Source organism: Nilaparvata lugens, chromosome X, assembly GCF_014356525.2.
Source record: "Nilaparvata lugens isolate BPH chromosome X, ASM1435652v1, whole genome shotgun sequence".
Lineage (NCBI taxonomy): Eukaryota > Metazoa > Arthropoda > Insecta > Hemiptera > Delphacidae > Nilaparvata > Nilaparvata lugens.
The window spans coordinates 77,327,476-77,345,862 of record NC_052518.1 but is presented as its reverse complement, the minus strand read 5'-3'; the positions used below and the strand labels follow the sequence as shown (position 1 = coordinate 77,345,862).

The 18,387-nt window shown below is 33.4% G+C and overlaps 1 protein-coding gene across 2 annotated transcripts in view; it reads right to left on the bottom strand.

The window, feature by feature from the left end:
- Positions 1-18,387, bottom strand: part of LOC111057959 (signal peptide peptidase-like 3) — a 42,483-nt gene that overhangs the window by 12,468 nt on the left and 11,628 nt on the right. Inside the window, exons 3-9 of one of the 2 annotated variants that reach the window (XM_039441651.1) lie at positions 16,639-16,716; positions 14,096-14,172; positions 11,803-11,922; positions 10,750-10,828; positions 6,123-6,235; positions 2,916-3,067; positions 563-724 (exon numbers count right to left, since the gene is read on the bottom strand). In XM_039441651.1, the coding sequence (XP_039297585.1) occupies positions 563-724; positions 2,916-3,067; positions 6,123-6,235; positions 10,750-10,828; positions 11,803-11,922; positions 14,096-14,172; positions 16,639-16,716 (781 nt within the window). The remainder of the gene's footprint in view (positions 1-562; positions 725-2,915; positions 3,068-6,122; positions 6,236-10,749; positions 10,829-11,802; positions 11,923-14,095; positions 14,173-16,638; positions 16,717-18,387) is intronic. The other variant, XM_039441652.1, reaches the window with a different exon arrangement.

Sequence of the window (18,387 nt, the reverse complement as noted above, 5' to 3'; positions counted from 1 at the left end):
TAGAATGAGCACATTAAATACTGTTCAGATGAAGTAAACAATTGAGATTCAATCAAAAGTAAATCACCCTCCCACTCCCCATTACCCACGCACAAACAAAAAGCTCATGTGGGCATCATCCGCAAAAATAATCTGCAAGACATTAAATAACAGAATAGAAAAATGTGACGTTTTTTTTAATATCTTGGTAGTTTCAAGGTATCTATTACTTTTTGGTGGCGTGATATGAGAGTGGATTGCAAAATGAAAGGTAAAGTATACAAATTCGTGGTGAGTCCAGTACACTAATAGGTCTGATACGATAGGAAAATAAAATCGAAGTGACTGAGTTATTGAGTGACATTTGAGATGGATGAAGCGAGACAGAACAAAAAAAAGGATGCATCAGAGGATACGTGGAGGTTGGATTCAAGAAATGAGGAGTTTTTCTATGGAGGATGTGACAGGTCGAGACCGGAAGAGGGAGGAGCAACGGACAGGGTAGTGTGGAAGGGGATATGCAATACATAATATGAAATGGAACAATGCACAAATAGAGACATATTCGAAGGGTATAACTCACGATGTCTCCCAAACCAAGCATGGAAAAGTGGCCAGCATTATGTAAACTAGGAAATACTAGTTTTCCAGGGAGAGAAAGTTTCGGTGCCTCTTTGACCACACCTCCAATATGCAATTTACGAGCCACTAGTCCGACCGGATTTTCAGCTGGTCTTGTTGCAACCTACAAAATTATCATTTATATAGATCTCATTATTGAATCCAAACCATCATCATATAATGTAAAATAAACTGAAGGCAGAATGATAATTGATCAAATGAGAATAACAGAAATGGAATAAAAAATATATATCCTTGAATTAGAAGGAAACACTGGCAAAACCATGCCACCCACTTTGTAGAGCTTCAGGGCCGGGCCACACGAAGAGTGAGCTGCGACCCTATAGGTATATCTATATCTCAGATCGCTCTCCAAGATACAGATACAAATACAAATACCTATGGGATACAAATACCTGTAAGGAACTGACAACGTTAAAATTGAATAAAAAATTCTACTCTTTAAATTTAACGTTTCTTTAATAAAACTTAATCATTACTGACTAAACATAAACAAGATAACAAACTTTTTCTGTGAAAAGTTGCCAGGCAACAAACGTTAATGATACGGTAGCCATGAAGGAGATTCCCTTCACACTCCCCCATCGTTTAAAAAAGAGCTATTGTTCCTTCGTCTCAAATTATAAGGCGAGGTTCTTGTGATGGTTTGATCCCTACCCCCGTGCACATAAGATGGGTCATACTCCTCCGACTCTGGCACTTCCTGCTCCAGGTTGATTTCCTCCTCCTGTTCATCCATAACCTCTTCAGCAACGTGACTGGAACGTAGTCTCTCCTCATCCTTGGGTTTGAGGCAAGTTGCTGAAGAGGTTGTGGATGAACAGGAGGAGGAAGACAACCTGGAGCAGGAAGTGCCAGAGTCGGAGGAGGATGACCCATCTTATGTGCCCGGGGGTAGGGATCAAACCCCTTCATGACTACCATATCATTAACGTTCGTTGCCTGGCAATCCTTCACATACCTATGGGATAGCAGATCTCTTTATTCATAAATGAAAATTATAAATCTAGGTACCCTTTTAAAATTGTTCAATCACGACATGTTTCGGCTATATAATATGTCCAATCACTTGATAATGGCATTATATAGCCGAAACATGACGTGATTGAACAATTATAAAAGGGTATTTGGATTTATAATTTATTTATATTTGAGAGTAGCACTAAAGAAAAAAAAACTCTTTATCCATATAACATACATTGTACATTGAATAGTGTCTCTGTGTGGCCGGACCCTCAACAAACGATACCAAGATCCCATATTGATCAAAATTGGAGTTTGCCAGTTGAAAACTCAGCCGAAGAGATAAAAAATATACAAATATTGAATTAAAACATAGGATCAAGGAGTAAGTGATAGAATTATATTGCTTCAAGAATAATTGTTCAAAAATTTAAAAATAATAATAGACGTGGCTGTGCTGGATGAAATGAAGGCAGAAAAAGATTGACATTTCAAATCTATTGAATGTTAAGATAACACACAACTTTGTGTGTGTACAAGGATTTATTTATTTATTCAGTCATGTACAATTATTACACTTATGTGAGAAGGCATATGCCCAAAACTGTCCCTTCTCAAATTTTCACTACAGTCTAAATTAAATTGTAGGTTAAGCTACTATCACTTATTGAAATAATAATTTACACTCCAAAAAACTAACAAATCATCAATCAAAAATAGATATAATAAATAACTAAAGCTCACATAATTAGAAACAATAATTAGGTTTACAACAATTCTGATATATGATTGAATTACAAACAGTAAAATGATTTGAAAACCAACAAGAAACTTTTACCAAGCAAATCCTAGGATACCATGAGATCAGTTACACCAATGAAAGCTCAGGTAAAGAGGATTACAAATTCAAGTTACACTCCAAAAAACTAACAAATCATCAATCAAAAATAGATATAATAAATAACTAAAGCTCACATAATTAGAAACAATAATTAGGTTTACAACAATTCTGATATATGATTGAATTACAAACAGTAAAATGATTTGAAAACCAACAAGAAACTTTTACCAAGCAAATCCTAGGATACCATGAGATCAGTTACACCAATGAAAGCTCAGGTAAAGAGGATTACAAATTCAAGTTTTGAAAGTTAATTGTCATTTTCACACGATACTATATTGTAGTAGTACACCAGAGGCTTGTTTATAAAAAAATATCATTGTATAAAGTTCAAGAAGTTGAGGAGTTATGATTTGTCTCAATTGACCTATTATAAAAGCTAATGAAAAAAAATGGTATGGCTAGTTGATTATTATTTTAATGTACATACCTTCACCATGACATTCGTGTTGAATATGTATGATGAGAAAAATACCCAAAACACATCATATACCAGCAGACCTGTTAAAAGTAGCGTTGAAACTTTCAAACTTGGCAAACGAACAAAAGCAATAAAGGCCACACATAGACCCATTCCCATTGCTGCAACAAACCAAAAACATTGATTAAAATCTGAGCTTCAAGCCTCATTGAATGCCATAAGACCCACAATCACTCTACCACACACATCAACTTTCATTAAAAAGCAATAACAAATAAAAACTTATGTTCTAGTGAAACATTTCAAGCCGTAGATTGAATAACAGAAGCCCAAAAGCCCAACAGATAATGTGAATAGCAATAACGTGATTGTAATTTATTCTTCATTAATTTTGAAAGATTCAACAGACATTTTCCAAAAACAAGAATTCCCAATTTCAATAAAAATGGCCCAGGTTATGTTATGTTTATAAGAGACAGCGAGGTATAGCATGATACTTTAACCACAAACCAAGTTCGGTTGAGTGTCATGTTAAGGTGCGTACAGACGAACGTCACTCCAGCAGAGCGATTGATGATCGACCGGGGAGCAAGAGTGATTCGACCGGGGAACGCGAGAAGATCTAATATCTTCCGTAACGTTCATTATGAGTGCGACTGCAGAGCGGGGGCGGAGCGACTGCGGTACGATGGAGGAACGAGGGCGGTACGAGGGCGGAGCGTGATCGGTGCGGGTTGGAAGCGCGTATATGTGTACGCAGCTTTATATATCGCTGCTTCTACTAATTTACAGATAACTTAAAAACAAAATGACCACAAAGTATAATTTTGAATTTCTAATTCGGTAAGATATAAATCCTTGAGATTTAGAGGATAGATTCTTTATGGTATTGTTGATCTAGTAAAACATAAAATTTTCTGAAAATATCAATCTTTGAAAAAGTTATTCAATTTACTCAACTGAAAGTTTTTGTTTGGTTATTTTTAGTAAATTAAATAACTATCTTGAAAATTGATATTTTCAGAAAATTTTTGTTTTACTAGATCAAAAATACCATGAAGAATTAATCCTCTAAATCTCATGGATTTATCTCTTACTGAATTTGAAATGTTCTGTCCCAAAAATGTAAACTTCAGGCGCTCATATCTCAAAAAGTAATGATCGAAAAAAAAGGTTTTCCTGAGAAAACTTTTTCATTTTGATAGCTTGATGATATACAAATCGAAAAACTTTGAAAACTATCACGAGTAGAAAGTTTATTTTTAGCCTTTGCACAGCCTTAATATAGGTATCAAACACAATACCAGAATAATAATATAACAATTTCTGAAGACACTCTGATGAAAATACTCTCACACTTTTTCATATCAATATATTCAAGCACCTAACAATTTGTTCATAAGGAAATATTTAAAATAATCCATTGAAATAAACTCACAATTAGAAAACCCGAACATATAATATGACAATTTCTGAAGACACTCTGATGAAAATATATGAATAATAATTATAGAAATAATATGAATAATTACCACAATATCAACTTCTCAACTACACATAAAAGAAGAAAAAAAGAATAATTATAGTATGAAAATTTCACACTTCTTCATATCAATATAAATTCAAGCTCCTAAAAATTTGTTCATAAGGAAAGACTTAAAAAAATCCATTGAAATAAACTTACAATTAGAAAACCCGAACATATAATATGAAACCAAAAGCCCAAAATAAGAGTTTTCATTGAAGTCATACCGCTTTTCCAGGCGACCTTTGCAAGATTTTTTCAAATACCAGAAAAACATTATGATAGTCTCCATGTTATAGTTTTCACCGTTATGGTAAGATCCTGCAGATTATATGAATTTCTGTAAAAGGATAATAAGACGATGAATTGCAGTTTTCACCGTATGATCCTAAAAATTGCAAACTTTACTCACGGCCGGGAGCGAGAATTACCATCAGTCTTACATCCGATCAGAAATAGTAATCTTTTAAGAGAATGAAGATGCAATTTTGATTGAGTGTGGAACCAATATAGTTAAATCAATATGGTATATGTAAGTTGCACCAGTGAAAACTGTTAAGCACTACATAATAAGAATAAAAGGCTCTTTTTACAAATATTAATACTATAGGCCTATCCTCAAAGTGAAAGTGAAAGTAATAGTGAAGTAATTATGAGTTAAATAATTTCAATAGCATACATTTATTCATATTTAATTTACTTAAAGATAAGAAAATTAAAGCCTATTTTCAAGATATCTCAACCATGTAGTTCAAGCCCCATATTTTGTTATAGATTGAATAGAAGAAAATTATCTTCAATGAGGTTTCTGGGACCTCAAGACCCCTCATTTTTTCTTTTTTCCATTTTATAGACCCATTATTCCTAGATTCAATACTCAATTGAATTGCAATAATTTAGGATGCTTAAAATTTGCATGTCATAATATTACAATCAGAATTGAATTACAATAATTAATGGACAAAGCAGACTAATAACTAATTACTAAGCAGATATGAAACAATATTTATAAAATTGGTTTTATATGATTGAGAATCAATATAATTATATTCTGTGAGCCCTAAAAACAATAAGGCTCTATTTAGGTTGTGCATTCAATATTTTTTTTCAAAAAAATTCTTTTTTCTTTTACCAATCTATTGGATAGGTTCTTAGGACATAATCTATGCAATTGAAATATTTTTATCAGCTTCTGTTATCTAACAATAGGGCTTCTAAAGTCACTTTTTTGAGGCAGATGGTACACATACCCTTCAAAAACTGCTGGTCAGAAAAGTTTGAGAAAAATATGCAAGTCTCCTCTTCAATGCAGCAAAAATTACGTCAACTTTGTTTTTGAAAATATTTAATTTTTATGCATTTTAAACTCTTTTTTCTCATTCAATGCTCGTTCTATAGACTTCAAATTCATAGCAACTTGTAGCGCTGTTCTTGATGAATAAAGTTGATGCTTAAACTTCTTTTATAGACACAAAAATAGCCGCTGGTATGTGTACCTTTGAAGCACGGTTTTACGCTTGCTATGCTCGGGCAGCAAGTGAATAGTACAGCTGGAGCGATCTAGCGGAATTAGTTTGTCCCTAGAACTAAGCGCTCGACGTTAATCATACTTATCAATAAACTGCAATCTGAAAATATGAAAATGAGGAATGATAAATATAATATAGATAGAATAATGATTAATGAATTACCATCCATCAACAGCCAATGTCCAGTCAATACCCAAATGCAGACTATGAAGAGAGCGAGAGAAAACGAGAACAGCTCAGCTCCAGTGAAACGTCCACACATTCCAAATGATATTCTGTTGAAAAAATATATTTCAATACGACGGAAAAATAGATGAGCTAAAATAAAAACGAAGCTAAAATAAATAAATGCTGATAGAATATGTTAAGATTCTACTGTACACCTCTGAAATTTCGTATTTTAGTTCCGCCACTTCCCACTATGACAGATTCAGCGCTGGAGAGAGTTCGTTTGGAGGAGTAAAGACATATTGGAAGTCTAGAAGTGTCTCCCCCACCAATTGACCATTGCTACAAGTGAGCAACAAAAAGGAGGGAGAAAGAAATGACAAAAACCTCTGTCTCCATTCATGATTTCTGGTTCTGGAACAATGAGTCACGTTCCAACCAAGACACGACAAAGTATATTTGGCTACTACGTTATTGAATGCTAGAAAAGGGACAAAGCTATTCTCATGAGTGCTGCTCGTATCTTGAAATGCAACATTCCAACCTATTTCACACCAATTTGAACAAAATCATTGCTAGATTCTCTATATATCAGTAGGCCTATAACTGTTATACAGTATGTATAAATTACTTTACTTTAGTTGGCTCTACAGTCCTGGGTGGACCTTGGCCTCCTCAACACAATGCCTCCAATCGTCTCTTCTCTGGGATCTTTGCCGCCAGTTGTTGGATACGCCCAGCACACGCAGATCACCTATCACATCATTTATCCATCTCGTTCTCGGTCTTCCTCTCTTTCTCATCCCCATCATTCGTCCATCCAGCAGTCTAAGTTGGGTCCTTTCCATATTCATTCTCACCACATGTCCAAGCCATTCCATCCTTCTTGCCTTAATAAATCTTACAATATTTCCTTCCCCTATAGCCTCATCGATTTCGCTGTATGTATAAATCTGTTATACAAAAATAATTATTTATATTGATGACTCTTGGCCTTGTAAATGAGCGAGTAACGAAAAATCTTTCATAACAGGCATTTGTAAATTTAAAAATAAGCTAAGTTCTTGTCAGGTTCTGAATTGAAAAAAAAACAAATTCAAATTCAAATAAAATTTATTTCCGTAAAATAATACATTGAAAAAATTATTAGTTTTGTAATCTACAATCAATTGTACAATTCAAGTCAAATCTAAATCGAATTTTTAGCATTATAGCAATATACATAGGCTACAGTTTACAATAAATCAAACTTGCATTAACAATAAATCAATATACAAATAAAATGAAATAATTGGAAATAACCCATAGGTTACAGAACCTGTTTGGGAAGAATGAAATTGTTCTTTTGAACAAGATGATTACAGTATGGAAAAGATTAGAACAAAAAAGATTATAGTAATGGATAAATAAATAAAATTGAAAATATATAAATAAAATAAATAGAAAAAGAATAAAAATAACAGTTAAACATTTTCTTGGAACATTAAAGCCTCTAGAAGTGCTGCATTCACCAGCTATTTTTTATCAATTTAGACGGATTTGTTGGAAAAATTGTGTAGCTTCAAGTAAACATGCTAGATAATGTAAATTAGTTTTATAGAATAGGATTAATTATTAATTTACATTGATAAACTACAATAAGTCAGAAGATAATTGAATTATATCCTAAAGGTAGTCAGCCCAGGAATTCAATATCACATAATATACACTATACTGTTACTAGAACTACTATTACACTAGAAACTGAAGCTACTATTATACCCTACAACTTCAAATTTATCATATCAGAAGAAAACTTTTCTCCGTGAGTGTTCTCAAACACAAAATGTGTGCGAGAAGTACAAACTCATTACTTGTTTTAAAATGGAAAAATTAATCTAAAAAAGTATTATTAATAATAAAAAAATAATATAAAAGAAGTAATTGAAAATATATTTCTATATATACATTGATAAACTACAATAAGTCAGAAGATAATTGAATTATATCCTAAAGGTAGTCAGCCCAGGAATTCAATATCACATAAATATACACTATACTGTTACTAGAACTACTATTACACTAGAAACTGAAGCTACTATTATACCTACAACTTCAAATTTATCAATATCAGAAGAAAACTTTTCTTTGTGAGTTTTCTCAAACACAAAATGAGTGCGAGAAGTACAAACTCATTACTTGTTTTAAAATGGAAAAATTAATCTAAAAAAGTATTATTAATAATAAAAAAATAATATAAAAGAAGTAATTGAAAATATATTTCTATGTATTTTAAATATATATTTCAGCGGAAGTTGAGACAGATAAGACGATAAAATATTTTGATGGTCTTCAAACAATATTACGTGAATTTTGAGAAATAATAAGCCTTACTTCTTCTTGTTCTCCTTCTTCTTGTTCTCCTTCTTCACCTTCTCCTCCTTCTTTTCAATCTTTTTCTCATTCCTCCTTCACCTTCTCCTCCTTCTTTTCCCCTTATTCTTCTTCTCCCTCTTTTCCATCCACTTCTCCTCACTCTTTCCGTTCTAAATCTTCTCATTCTCCTCCTCGCTCTCACTCGTTTCTTTCTCTTTTTCTCTCTGCACAAATGCCCTTACCGGTGCAATGAACAATGAAAAATGACTTTGTTAAAAATGAAAATATTGAAATTTTGCAAAATTGAAGACACAAATATAGAATTGAACACAAACCATAACTACTACTATAAAAGGAGAAAAGGAAGAATAGTTATGTTTGTATAATTGATTGTGTTTGAGGAGATGTTGTGGTATTTCTCCATAATGGAAAATAAAAACAAATATTGTCACATACCACTTATTTATTATTAAAACTTACATTAAAGTAATGTAAGCCTAGGTCATTATGAAACCTAGGTACATTACTTTAATGTAAGTTTACTTAATAAAGTATTACTTTAATAATACTTCAATGTAAGTTTTAATAATAAATAAGTGGTATGTGACAATATTTGTTTTTATTTTCCATTATGGAGAAATACCACAACATCTCCTCAAACACAATCCAGTTATGTTTGTGTCATCATTATTTCTTCTTACGTGCTTCTTGCGCCTCAATAATCCAATCTGGATTTCGAATTGGCATTGAACGCGTGTGTCGAGGATCAACAAGTTCCGGCAATACACAGTCCATATACAATTTTTTCACTTGTTCAAGAATCTTCGAACTCCAGAACTGCTCATCTTTGTATACAGTAACAACTTCTGTCCCCTTTGGCGACCATATACAAAATAAGCAGTACTGACGTTTCGTAATGTGGAGTTGTCCCTGTATTTGATAGTAGTAGTTATGGTTTGTGTTCAATTCGATATTTGTATCTTCAATTTTGCAAAATTTCAATATTTTCAACTTTGCTGCTTCCCTTGGGAGTAGGTCCTTTATTGTCTGAGGGCATTTGACCTCCACAATACCATGCCCATCTTCTAATAATCCATCCGGCGATGCTGCCAGAAATGGAAAATCGGCATCAATGAATAGCCCACATTTCAAAATTTTTTGTCCAGCTATCTCACTAACTTTTTTAGAGCAGCCTCCTCGTTCATCCTCCCATACTCCATTGCTGAACAATTTTAAGCGGTTTCGCGCTAAGTTTCAATCTGCGTCCACTTTTGTGTCTAAAGCGTCGGCGACTTTGATGAGGCTTCGGCGTTTCGTCCATTTTTTATGATAAATAATTTGGTCGCATGCACTTCAACATTTTTATAACATTTCACGTAATTCGAAGTCAATAGGAATAGAATAGAAAAAGTATTATTCACTAACAAGGATTGTCTAGAATAAACAAGGCAAAACGTTTCTATAAATGAAAACCATAGTAACTTATCACAAATGACTGGATGAACTGTCACTGTCACGTTTCAACGAACTAATAAGTCACACATGGCATGGATACGGCAAAAGCTAGCTGGAATTGAGAGACAGAGAGAGTGTGACTTCTCATCTATTCCCCTCCCATTCCCACTCTTTCTTGTGGTCATTCATTCAATTCATTCATTGATACACTGCTGGGCAGTCTTAGTATGTAAGTAGTAGGTGGTGGGGGTTACGTTTCAACAGTAGAGCTCTCTGGAGAATAACCCTCGAACTAGGTTGGCAATGTAACGGTTCATTTTTGGTTCAAATTTGCAATTTAACGACTCAGTTTATTGCAAAACTATTAGGAATTTGAACAAAATTCAAACGGATTTAGATTTGTGTTGTTATTCTAAAGGTCACTGTATTTTCAAATTCGTTTCTCGATGCTTCTTTTCCAAAATAGCAAATTCATGTTTAAATAGCTAAAATAAGAAAAACTTGAAGAAATAATGAATTGTGAAAAGCGTATGCTCTCTGTAAAGCATATAGTTGAGTCCTACGAACTTTCAAGGAAATAGTTCAACCCATTCTTGAGGTATGAGTGTAAACAATCATACCTACTGGCATTTTAGTGAAGTAATCTACCTTATATTGTTTCACAGCGTGGAAGAATAGCTCATTTCAAGTTTATGCCAGGAAGTCTCTGAGATCAAAACATATCTATAAGCGATTATTTTTAGTTAAGGGATGTTAGATACATGAATATATTCTCTCAAGTTTTAAAATATTATTAAATTGATCTACTCACTTTGTACCATCTGAGCACGGCCTGATAACGTACTGGCACATTGGAAGTAGTAAAAATGCCAATGCTACAGTTGCAATAACTGAAAGAGAGGAATGTATCATATAAATAATAACAGAGTTGTAAAATTTAAATTCATACAATTGAATAAAAAAGAGATGGTATTTAAAATATAAATACATAAAAGTATTTTGGCGTGCGATAAGTTACCTCACTTGAAAATGTATAATATTATTCTATAGAATTGGTTATAAGATACAAAGTTTTTCTACTATCAAGTACAACTGAAACAACTGGATATCCCATCGAAGCCTATATCGAGTTTAATATCATTAATAAAAATGGAAAGTCTCTATTATCCATTAAAATCAATATTTTTATGGGTTTCGTGGCTGCACTGAGCCTAGTAGAAAAAACATATATTGAACATGGGAATTGCTAAAATAAAATACTACCTAGCTCAACACTAGTGAAGTCCTAATAAAACTACTGAAATATGTAATATTAAGGGTGATAAGAAGGTGGTCCTACTTATGAAAATGGAATTTGGAAAGTAAGAAGGAACTGTGATATTAATGACTTCTTGCATTGTAAGATTCATCAAATCAGTCAGAATACGGTGGATTGGGCACTTGTCTAGAAAACATGTGGACAGAATATCCAAACGTTTGTTGCGAGAAAAAAATTTTCAACTGACGCAGGAAGGGCAGACCTAGGAATAATGACGTAGAAAGAGATTTGTGGATCATAGGGGTGAGTAATTGGAAGACGCAGGTAGAGGATTGCATTGTATCGTTCCAATTTTAGTATATGTATACAGCCGAATTAAGTACAAAGTATGGAGAGTATACAAGTACAAGTAAAAGTATACAAGTACAATTATGGAGAGGTCTTGTAAAGGAGGCCAAGGGTCACATCGGCCTGTAGCGCCTAGGAGTAGGTAAGTTTCATAATTATGTGTGATCATATATTTTTGTAATTGTGAAATTATATTTATTTTTGGGCAATATACAGTAATCTTGAAAAATAATTAAGCTAGGTGCTGGGATAACTTACTGGCAGTGCAGATTGCGAACAGCATTTGCATTGAGTCAAAGAAGAAAAACATGACGAGCAACGAGATCGACGCCCCCAATGGTAGACAAAGAGCTTGCATAGTATCCAGTGTTTGAACATCTGCAAACATATCATAATGTCAAATTCAATATTGAATTATTTATATCCAAGTAAACAACATTACAACAGTATAAGAGCACATGATCAATGAAAAGTATTTCCTCGAATTCAATTGTCAATCCATGCGCAGAGAAAGAGTTCATAATCCAGGGGACAAAGCATACTGTTATTAACGTATATAGATCATTCTAAATAATATTTTATATAATAAAACTTATGATACGCCACGGCAGTCAGCTCATCACCAGACCCAGGCAGCGAAATAAATAGTCCTGCACTGACCCATGGTCAGCACCCAAGCAAGCTATGAGGCTTCCTCAGCCTCTGCTAGACCTTAAAAATGTGCGGGGACCATCTCATTTTGCTGTCTATTATGACCCCAAGTAACTATACCGATCTAGACGCCTCATCAATAATTTATTTTGCTTCACTATCAAATTTTTATATGCAAGACAGTTACACATAAATAGTTTTTCTTATTTTACTCTCTGTTGAAAAGTGAGTCTGGAACTATACCTAACTAGAACATCGACAACAGAACGTTTTTATGAATTTGCAGAGAAAAGTTGAAGTAACTGTAAGTCAGATTGTAGGCCAGGCATAATAACTTCAATCCACATATCTGACCATTTACATAGCAAATAATTCCATATTCATTATTACAGCTCATTACATTAGATTGTGATTTTAGATTAGCGGTTTTTATAGAACCGACAAAAAATACATATTTATATTGGGTGAGCAGGAAAAATCGATTTTATCATACAAAAGAGGAAACTTTTAAAAAAGAAACTAATATCTGTAGAAGAAACATGACATTTCTGTAAATAGTGGGGTTTTTATATTAATTTATTCATTGGATAAAGGACTACAATATCGCAATGAAGAAACAGGCATTAGCCAAAACTTCTTCTGTTCCTAAATTTTGTCCAATTAAATGTTCAAAGTACGGTTAAGTTCACATCACAACAATTTTCACTTCAAGAATAAATCATTGGAATACACTAATTATATAATACTGATTTTGAATCTCGATAGATTGGTAGAAAAGCCAAATAATGAATTATAAACACAAACTCTTGAAATATTGGTAACCTTGAAAAATTTCGAGCCTTGAATGCAAACATCATCAATACGCACCACACGATTATTCGTTAAATATTCGTTGTGTGGCTATCGCAAGATAGCATCACTATTTATGCACCGTGTCCCACGAAGAGGTTTACACGTTCAATTTTATACTACGTGCTCATTCATGCACCAAACTTTTTAAATTCTACACAGTACAAAGTTTACAAAGTTGGTTCTAAATTTTGCGTTAGAACCACAACGTAGTAAACAAATCATATAAACTCATGAAAGTAGTTTTTATAGGAAGCGAATTGGTAAAATTTTCAATATGCCGCCGCCATATTGTTTCTACGAAGGTTAGGAAGCTGAAATTTTCCCAGAATATTTTTAGAACCTACTTTGTAAACTGTAAAATTTTAAATAATTCGGTGCATGAATAGGCACGTAATATAAAATTAAACGTGTAAACCTCTTCGTGGGACACGGTGCATATAAAAATATATGAAAAGTCATTCAATGAGTACTGGTAACAACAGGTCTGCAGTATTATTTTGTGTACGATAATGCAAGCTTGTGGTTTTTCCAAGAGGAACGAGCGTTCCTTCATGTATTTTACCGGTATTCAACGTTTCCAAATTTTTTCACGTGGGGTTATCTTAAAGGTTTTAAATTTACAACAATAACTAATTTAAAACCCCTACTTTTTACAAACATATTTATGTTTAATGTGCGCAACATAGTAAACTGCAGATTCATCACCTCGGTTGAAATTATACAAAACGTTTTTGCATTGTACATGGTAATTTTGATCAGTTTGTTTTAGAAGGCAATATTTTCAACTGGGTGCAAATAAGTGCAATCAAGTAAAATTGTGGTAGGTGGACTATAAATTGATTTTGTATGAGAAGGTACTTGAATAATAACTGATAAGCAGTATTAAGCAGTACAGTAATTTTGTCAGTACAGTAAGTAACATTGAAATTATTTTAACTACGCGGTAGGTACATGTAATTTTTATTAAACCTTATTCATACAATACATATCAATCAAGAAGAATAAATCTTCAACATTAAAATCATTGGAAATAAGACAATAATCTAACCACCCAAAAGTCCTTTGGCCCTCTCCTTTTCTCTTTCTTTTTCTCTTTCTCTTGCTTCTTGTTCCATATTGAGTGATCTGAAACAAAAAGAAAAACATTACTCAACACATATAAATTAGAACAGTGCTGTTATTCCATCTAAAGTGCGTTTGCTTTAGTTACAGAATTGGTTTTATTAAGTATCCGCCTTACATTCCACGAATACTCAATAATTGTAAAATTAGCTTCCCCCCAATTGATGGATTAGTTCTCATGATCCAACCATTTATAAATATTTGAACGTGCTTAATAGATATACAGGACTGGGCAATGAAGTATGGATGATCTGAAATAGCAGTTACACACTCATTTTCAAACGAAACTAAATCTTTCGTAGTTGAGTGAATCCTTAATAATTTTGCTATTTTCATCATTAGTGAGAGAAATATTCTAACACTGATTACGTACCAGCAAGAACATCTGTAAAATGGCTACGGTTTTGTCCACACACTCCTGTAGACGTTGTGAAAAGTTGTCCATACTCCTCTGAAGCGTTGGAATCGTTAATATTTGTTTTTTGTTATTACTCAGGTCTTCATGTTTACGTGTTTGTTGATTAAATCACGTGCTTTTAGATACACCTTGAAAAATAGTTATAAGATGGTCCGGTGACCGAGGATCTCCACGCAACCAAATGATGTGTTCAGGGAAGGTCTGCCTTAGAAATGCCTTAGCTTCTCTCGATGTATGGCATGTTGGAACATTATTGTGTTCCATATGTCGTCTTCTCAATTGTGGCAAAAAAGTCACGCAGCATTGTCAGATAACGATCTGAATTGATAACGCTGGTTTCTCCATAAAAGTGATGATCAATAATGAGTTTTTCTAATGCACACTAAACAGTTTTTATACGTCATTTCTACAAAAACAGCAATAACAAACAGGAAATCCAAATCTTTATCCACCAACGTTCTTTCCATGGCAGATGAGACAAGGTTATCTCTTGCACGGCACTCTGACATCAACATCTCACAACGTCTAATCTAAAGGATTGTTTGAGAGAAAAAAACAGACACCATTTTACAGGTCAAAGTAATATAGGTTTTACATTTTACTTGATCATTTTTTTCAATGTTACAATTTTTCCTACCTGGTATCTAATTATTAGAATGGCAACGTTTTAGCTATGCACTAGAAAAAAAATTGAATTAAGTTATAAAATAATAAGAGTGTTACTTCATTTCCCAGCACCTGTATAATCCAAAATAATCGGGTATTGTATTGGGAAACTAATAGAAAAAGTCAACGAATGATGGAAAGTGGAAGAAAAATGTTCAAGATCGGCACTTTGGTGGAAGTTGGTCCGTCGAGGTCTGCAATACTGATGCTCAACAAATTTAAAACTAATCAGATAAATATCTGGATATTTCTATCAAATTAAGATTTCTCCATTATATGACTTCTATCACAAGTTACATCTCAACTCTCCTTGAAATATCCAAATAATCCAATCCTATCAGTCATTGAAGTACAATCTAGAATATTATAAAGGAAATAAGTATTGACTTATACATGTACGGGATAGGAAATACAAGAATGACGCATCACCACGTCTGAACTGATTAACTTGAACTTTTGTTATTAACAAAACTTTCAACTTGAGGATAATTATAGGCCCATTTTCATTCATATTAATCAATAATTTTGAATTTTTAAAATTTGTGGTTCATAGTTTACGCAACAATAAAAACCAAACCAAACATAGCTTTTTCCAAATGATTCAGTGGCGTATTAGTAGCACGCGCAATTCATGAATGAGAGTTTGTAGGTTCGAGACCAATCAAACTCTTTTTTTCAGCTGAAAATGTTCAACTCTGATGAAGAATATTCACGTAGCCTAACTTTGACGAAACAATGGAAAATTATTCTATTGTTTTATGTTTCTTAGACATAAAGAGATTACATTTTACAAAGCACGGGGTACCAGCTAGTTTACAATAAAATTTGAAGGAATATGTCCTATGTTGAATTGTAGGTTTGACTATACAGACATTTTTAACGAAAGACAACATTCATTGCATCAGTATTGTGGTTTGCCAACTTTAGTCACTTAGGGAAGATTCTGCATAAAATTCAGGTATTAGGACCAGTTTTATCCGAAATATATTTTTGTAATCCAAGCTACAAAACTTTAATCAATTCCTCGAACTTTTACCAACCATTATTTCCCTGAAATTCTTGGTGCGAATAGAACGTGTGGGTCGCGGTGTAAGTTTCGGTTTCAATCGAAACCAATAATCAGCTGTCAATAATAACAACATTTGAATGTCACCGTGCTGAACCGCAAACGGTACTGTTCACTCCCATGTGTTTGTGTTATATGAGCGCAAGTGCGACCTTCACTGATAGCTAAACATCCACCTGAACTTTCTGTTTGTAAGAACTTCCATCTGTTAAGGATTGATATTTTTCATTTAGTTAATCAAATCCAACATGCCCCAGAAATAAACTACAAACGACAATGTAATAAGCTATTATAATTATATAGATAATAAAAAATTTACCTGAAGCTCCCATACACAATCAGAAGTATTGATATCAGAAATGTTGATACTCTTGAGGAATCCATAATGGAATAAGCCCTGCAACGAAATAAGAGAATAAAGTTGAACATTGAGATAAATTGCAGAATACAATAATTGTATTAAATAAATTGTAGAATAAGATCCGAATCAAAACAATGCAATTGTCTGTCATTAGCGTATGACATAATTCTCAACAAATAATATATTAATTGAAAGAAAAAGGCTCGGTTGCACAAACGCCAGTTAAATTTTAATCGTGATTGATTCCACGAGAACCAATCAGAGAAGCCCTCTTTCCAAAAAAAGCCTTTTCTGATTGGTTCTCGTGAAATTAATCACGTTTAAAATTAAAACGCCTTTTGTGCAACCGGCACTAAGACTTTGATTCTGTCAGAGAATAGAATAGAGAGTAGAATAGAATTATAGTACCCTTTAGAGTTATTAATAAAATATTAAAAAACAAGAATACAAATTGTAACTAGACTACTAGTTTCGGTGATCACACCATCGTCAGGTTAACCGAATCTAGTAGTTACGTTACAATTTGTATTCTTGTGTTTTAATATTTTATTAATAATTTCAAAGGGTGCTATAATTCTATTTTATAAATACAAGGAAGTAGCCCTGAATTCATACATTTCAAATTACAGAACCAGGTTTCATGGAAACACCTGCCACATCTTCAGCTGACCATTCTGATGTTGATTGTTATCTGACCAGTTGAATCAGAAACCTGATTCTCTAATTTAAATATTAATCTTGAACAAATATAGTGGTACTGACTATATCAACGTCTTATTCTTCCAATTATGGAGAAATACCAATACATCTCTCACCATACAACCAAATTAATTAGGCCTATATATTAATTCATTAAAAACTATAGACAGCCAATGTGAGAGCTGAACTGTATTAAATTACTGTACATGTGGTTTGCACAAAAAATAAGGTTAGCGGCCCAACATGTAGGGCACCTATTTTGAATTTGAATTTTGATACGATATCGTTGATTGGGCCAAGAATTATAATAATTTAAAATGTAAATGAATGGCAAAACCATTTCCTGCCTATTAAAGATAAAATAATAAACTCTTAAAGTTGAAGTTTTGTTGCTACCTTTTTTGGATGTATTTGTTATTAGATACACCTTCACCACCCTCTAGGTAATCTAATAATTGCGATGCATTGCTGCAACGCGGAATAGTTTCAGTCAGGTATGGGTCGGGGTTAGTAGCCGTACTGATCGGTAGGGACACCGGCCCTCTTATCCTGATTCTGTACCCGTTGCTTTTGACGCGAGATATTCAATTATGGAGAAATACCAAGGCATCTCTCAGGTGGTACAGGAGGTGCGTTCCTGGGCGCTACTGTCGGCCGAGTAGGCCCTGGGGCTTCAGGATGGGTGACGGATGAGATTGGGAAAACTCCAAAACTCCACACAGGAAAATGGATACGGATATCAAATCCCTACAACAATGATTATGATTTGTTAGGTAGTACGCAATCTGGAACTGCGTGTTGACGGCGAGCAGGCAGGACCTGCAAGCCCGGAAAGAGGTTTTCCAGAAAAGTATGAGGTAAAAGGTATGATGAAAACTGTACAGGGATTTAATAGGTTTATTAAATCCCTTCAATAAATTGGGATTTGTTAGGAAGTTTGAATATATTCATAATAATTATTATAAAATCTGTTACATGCTAAGTAGTGACGAATTAGATATTATATTT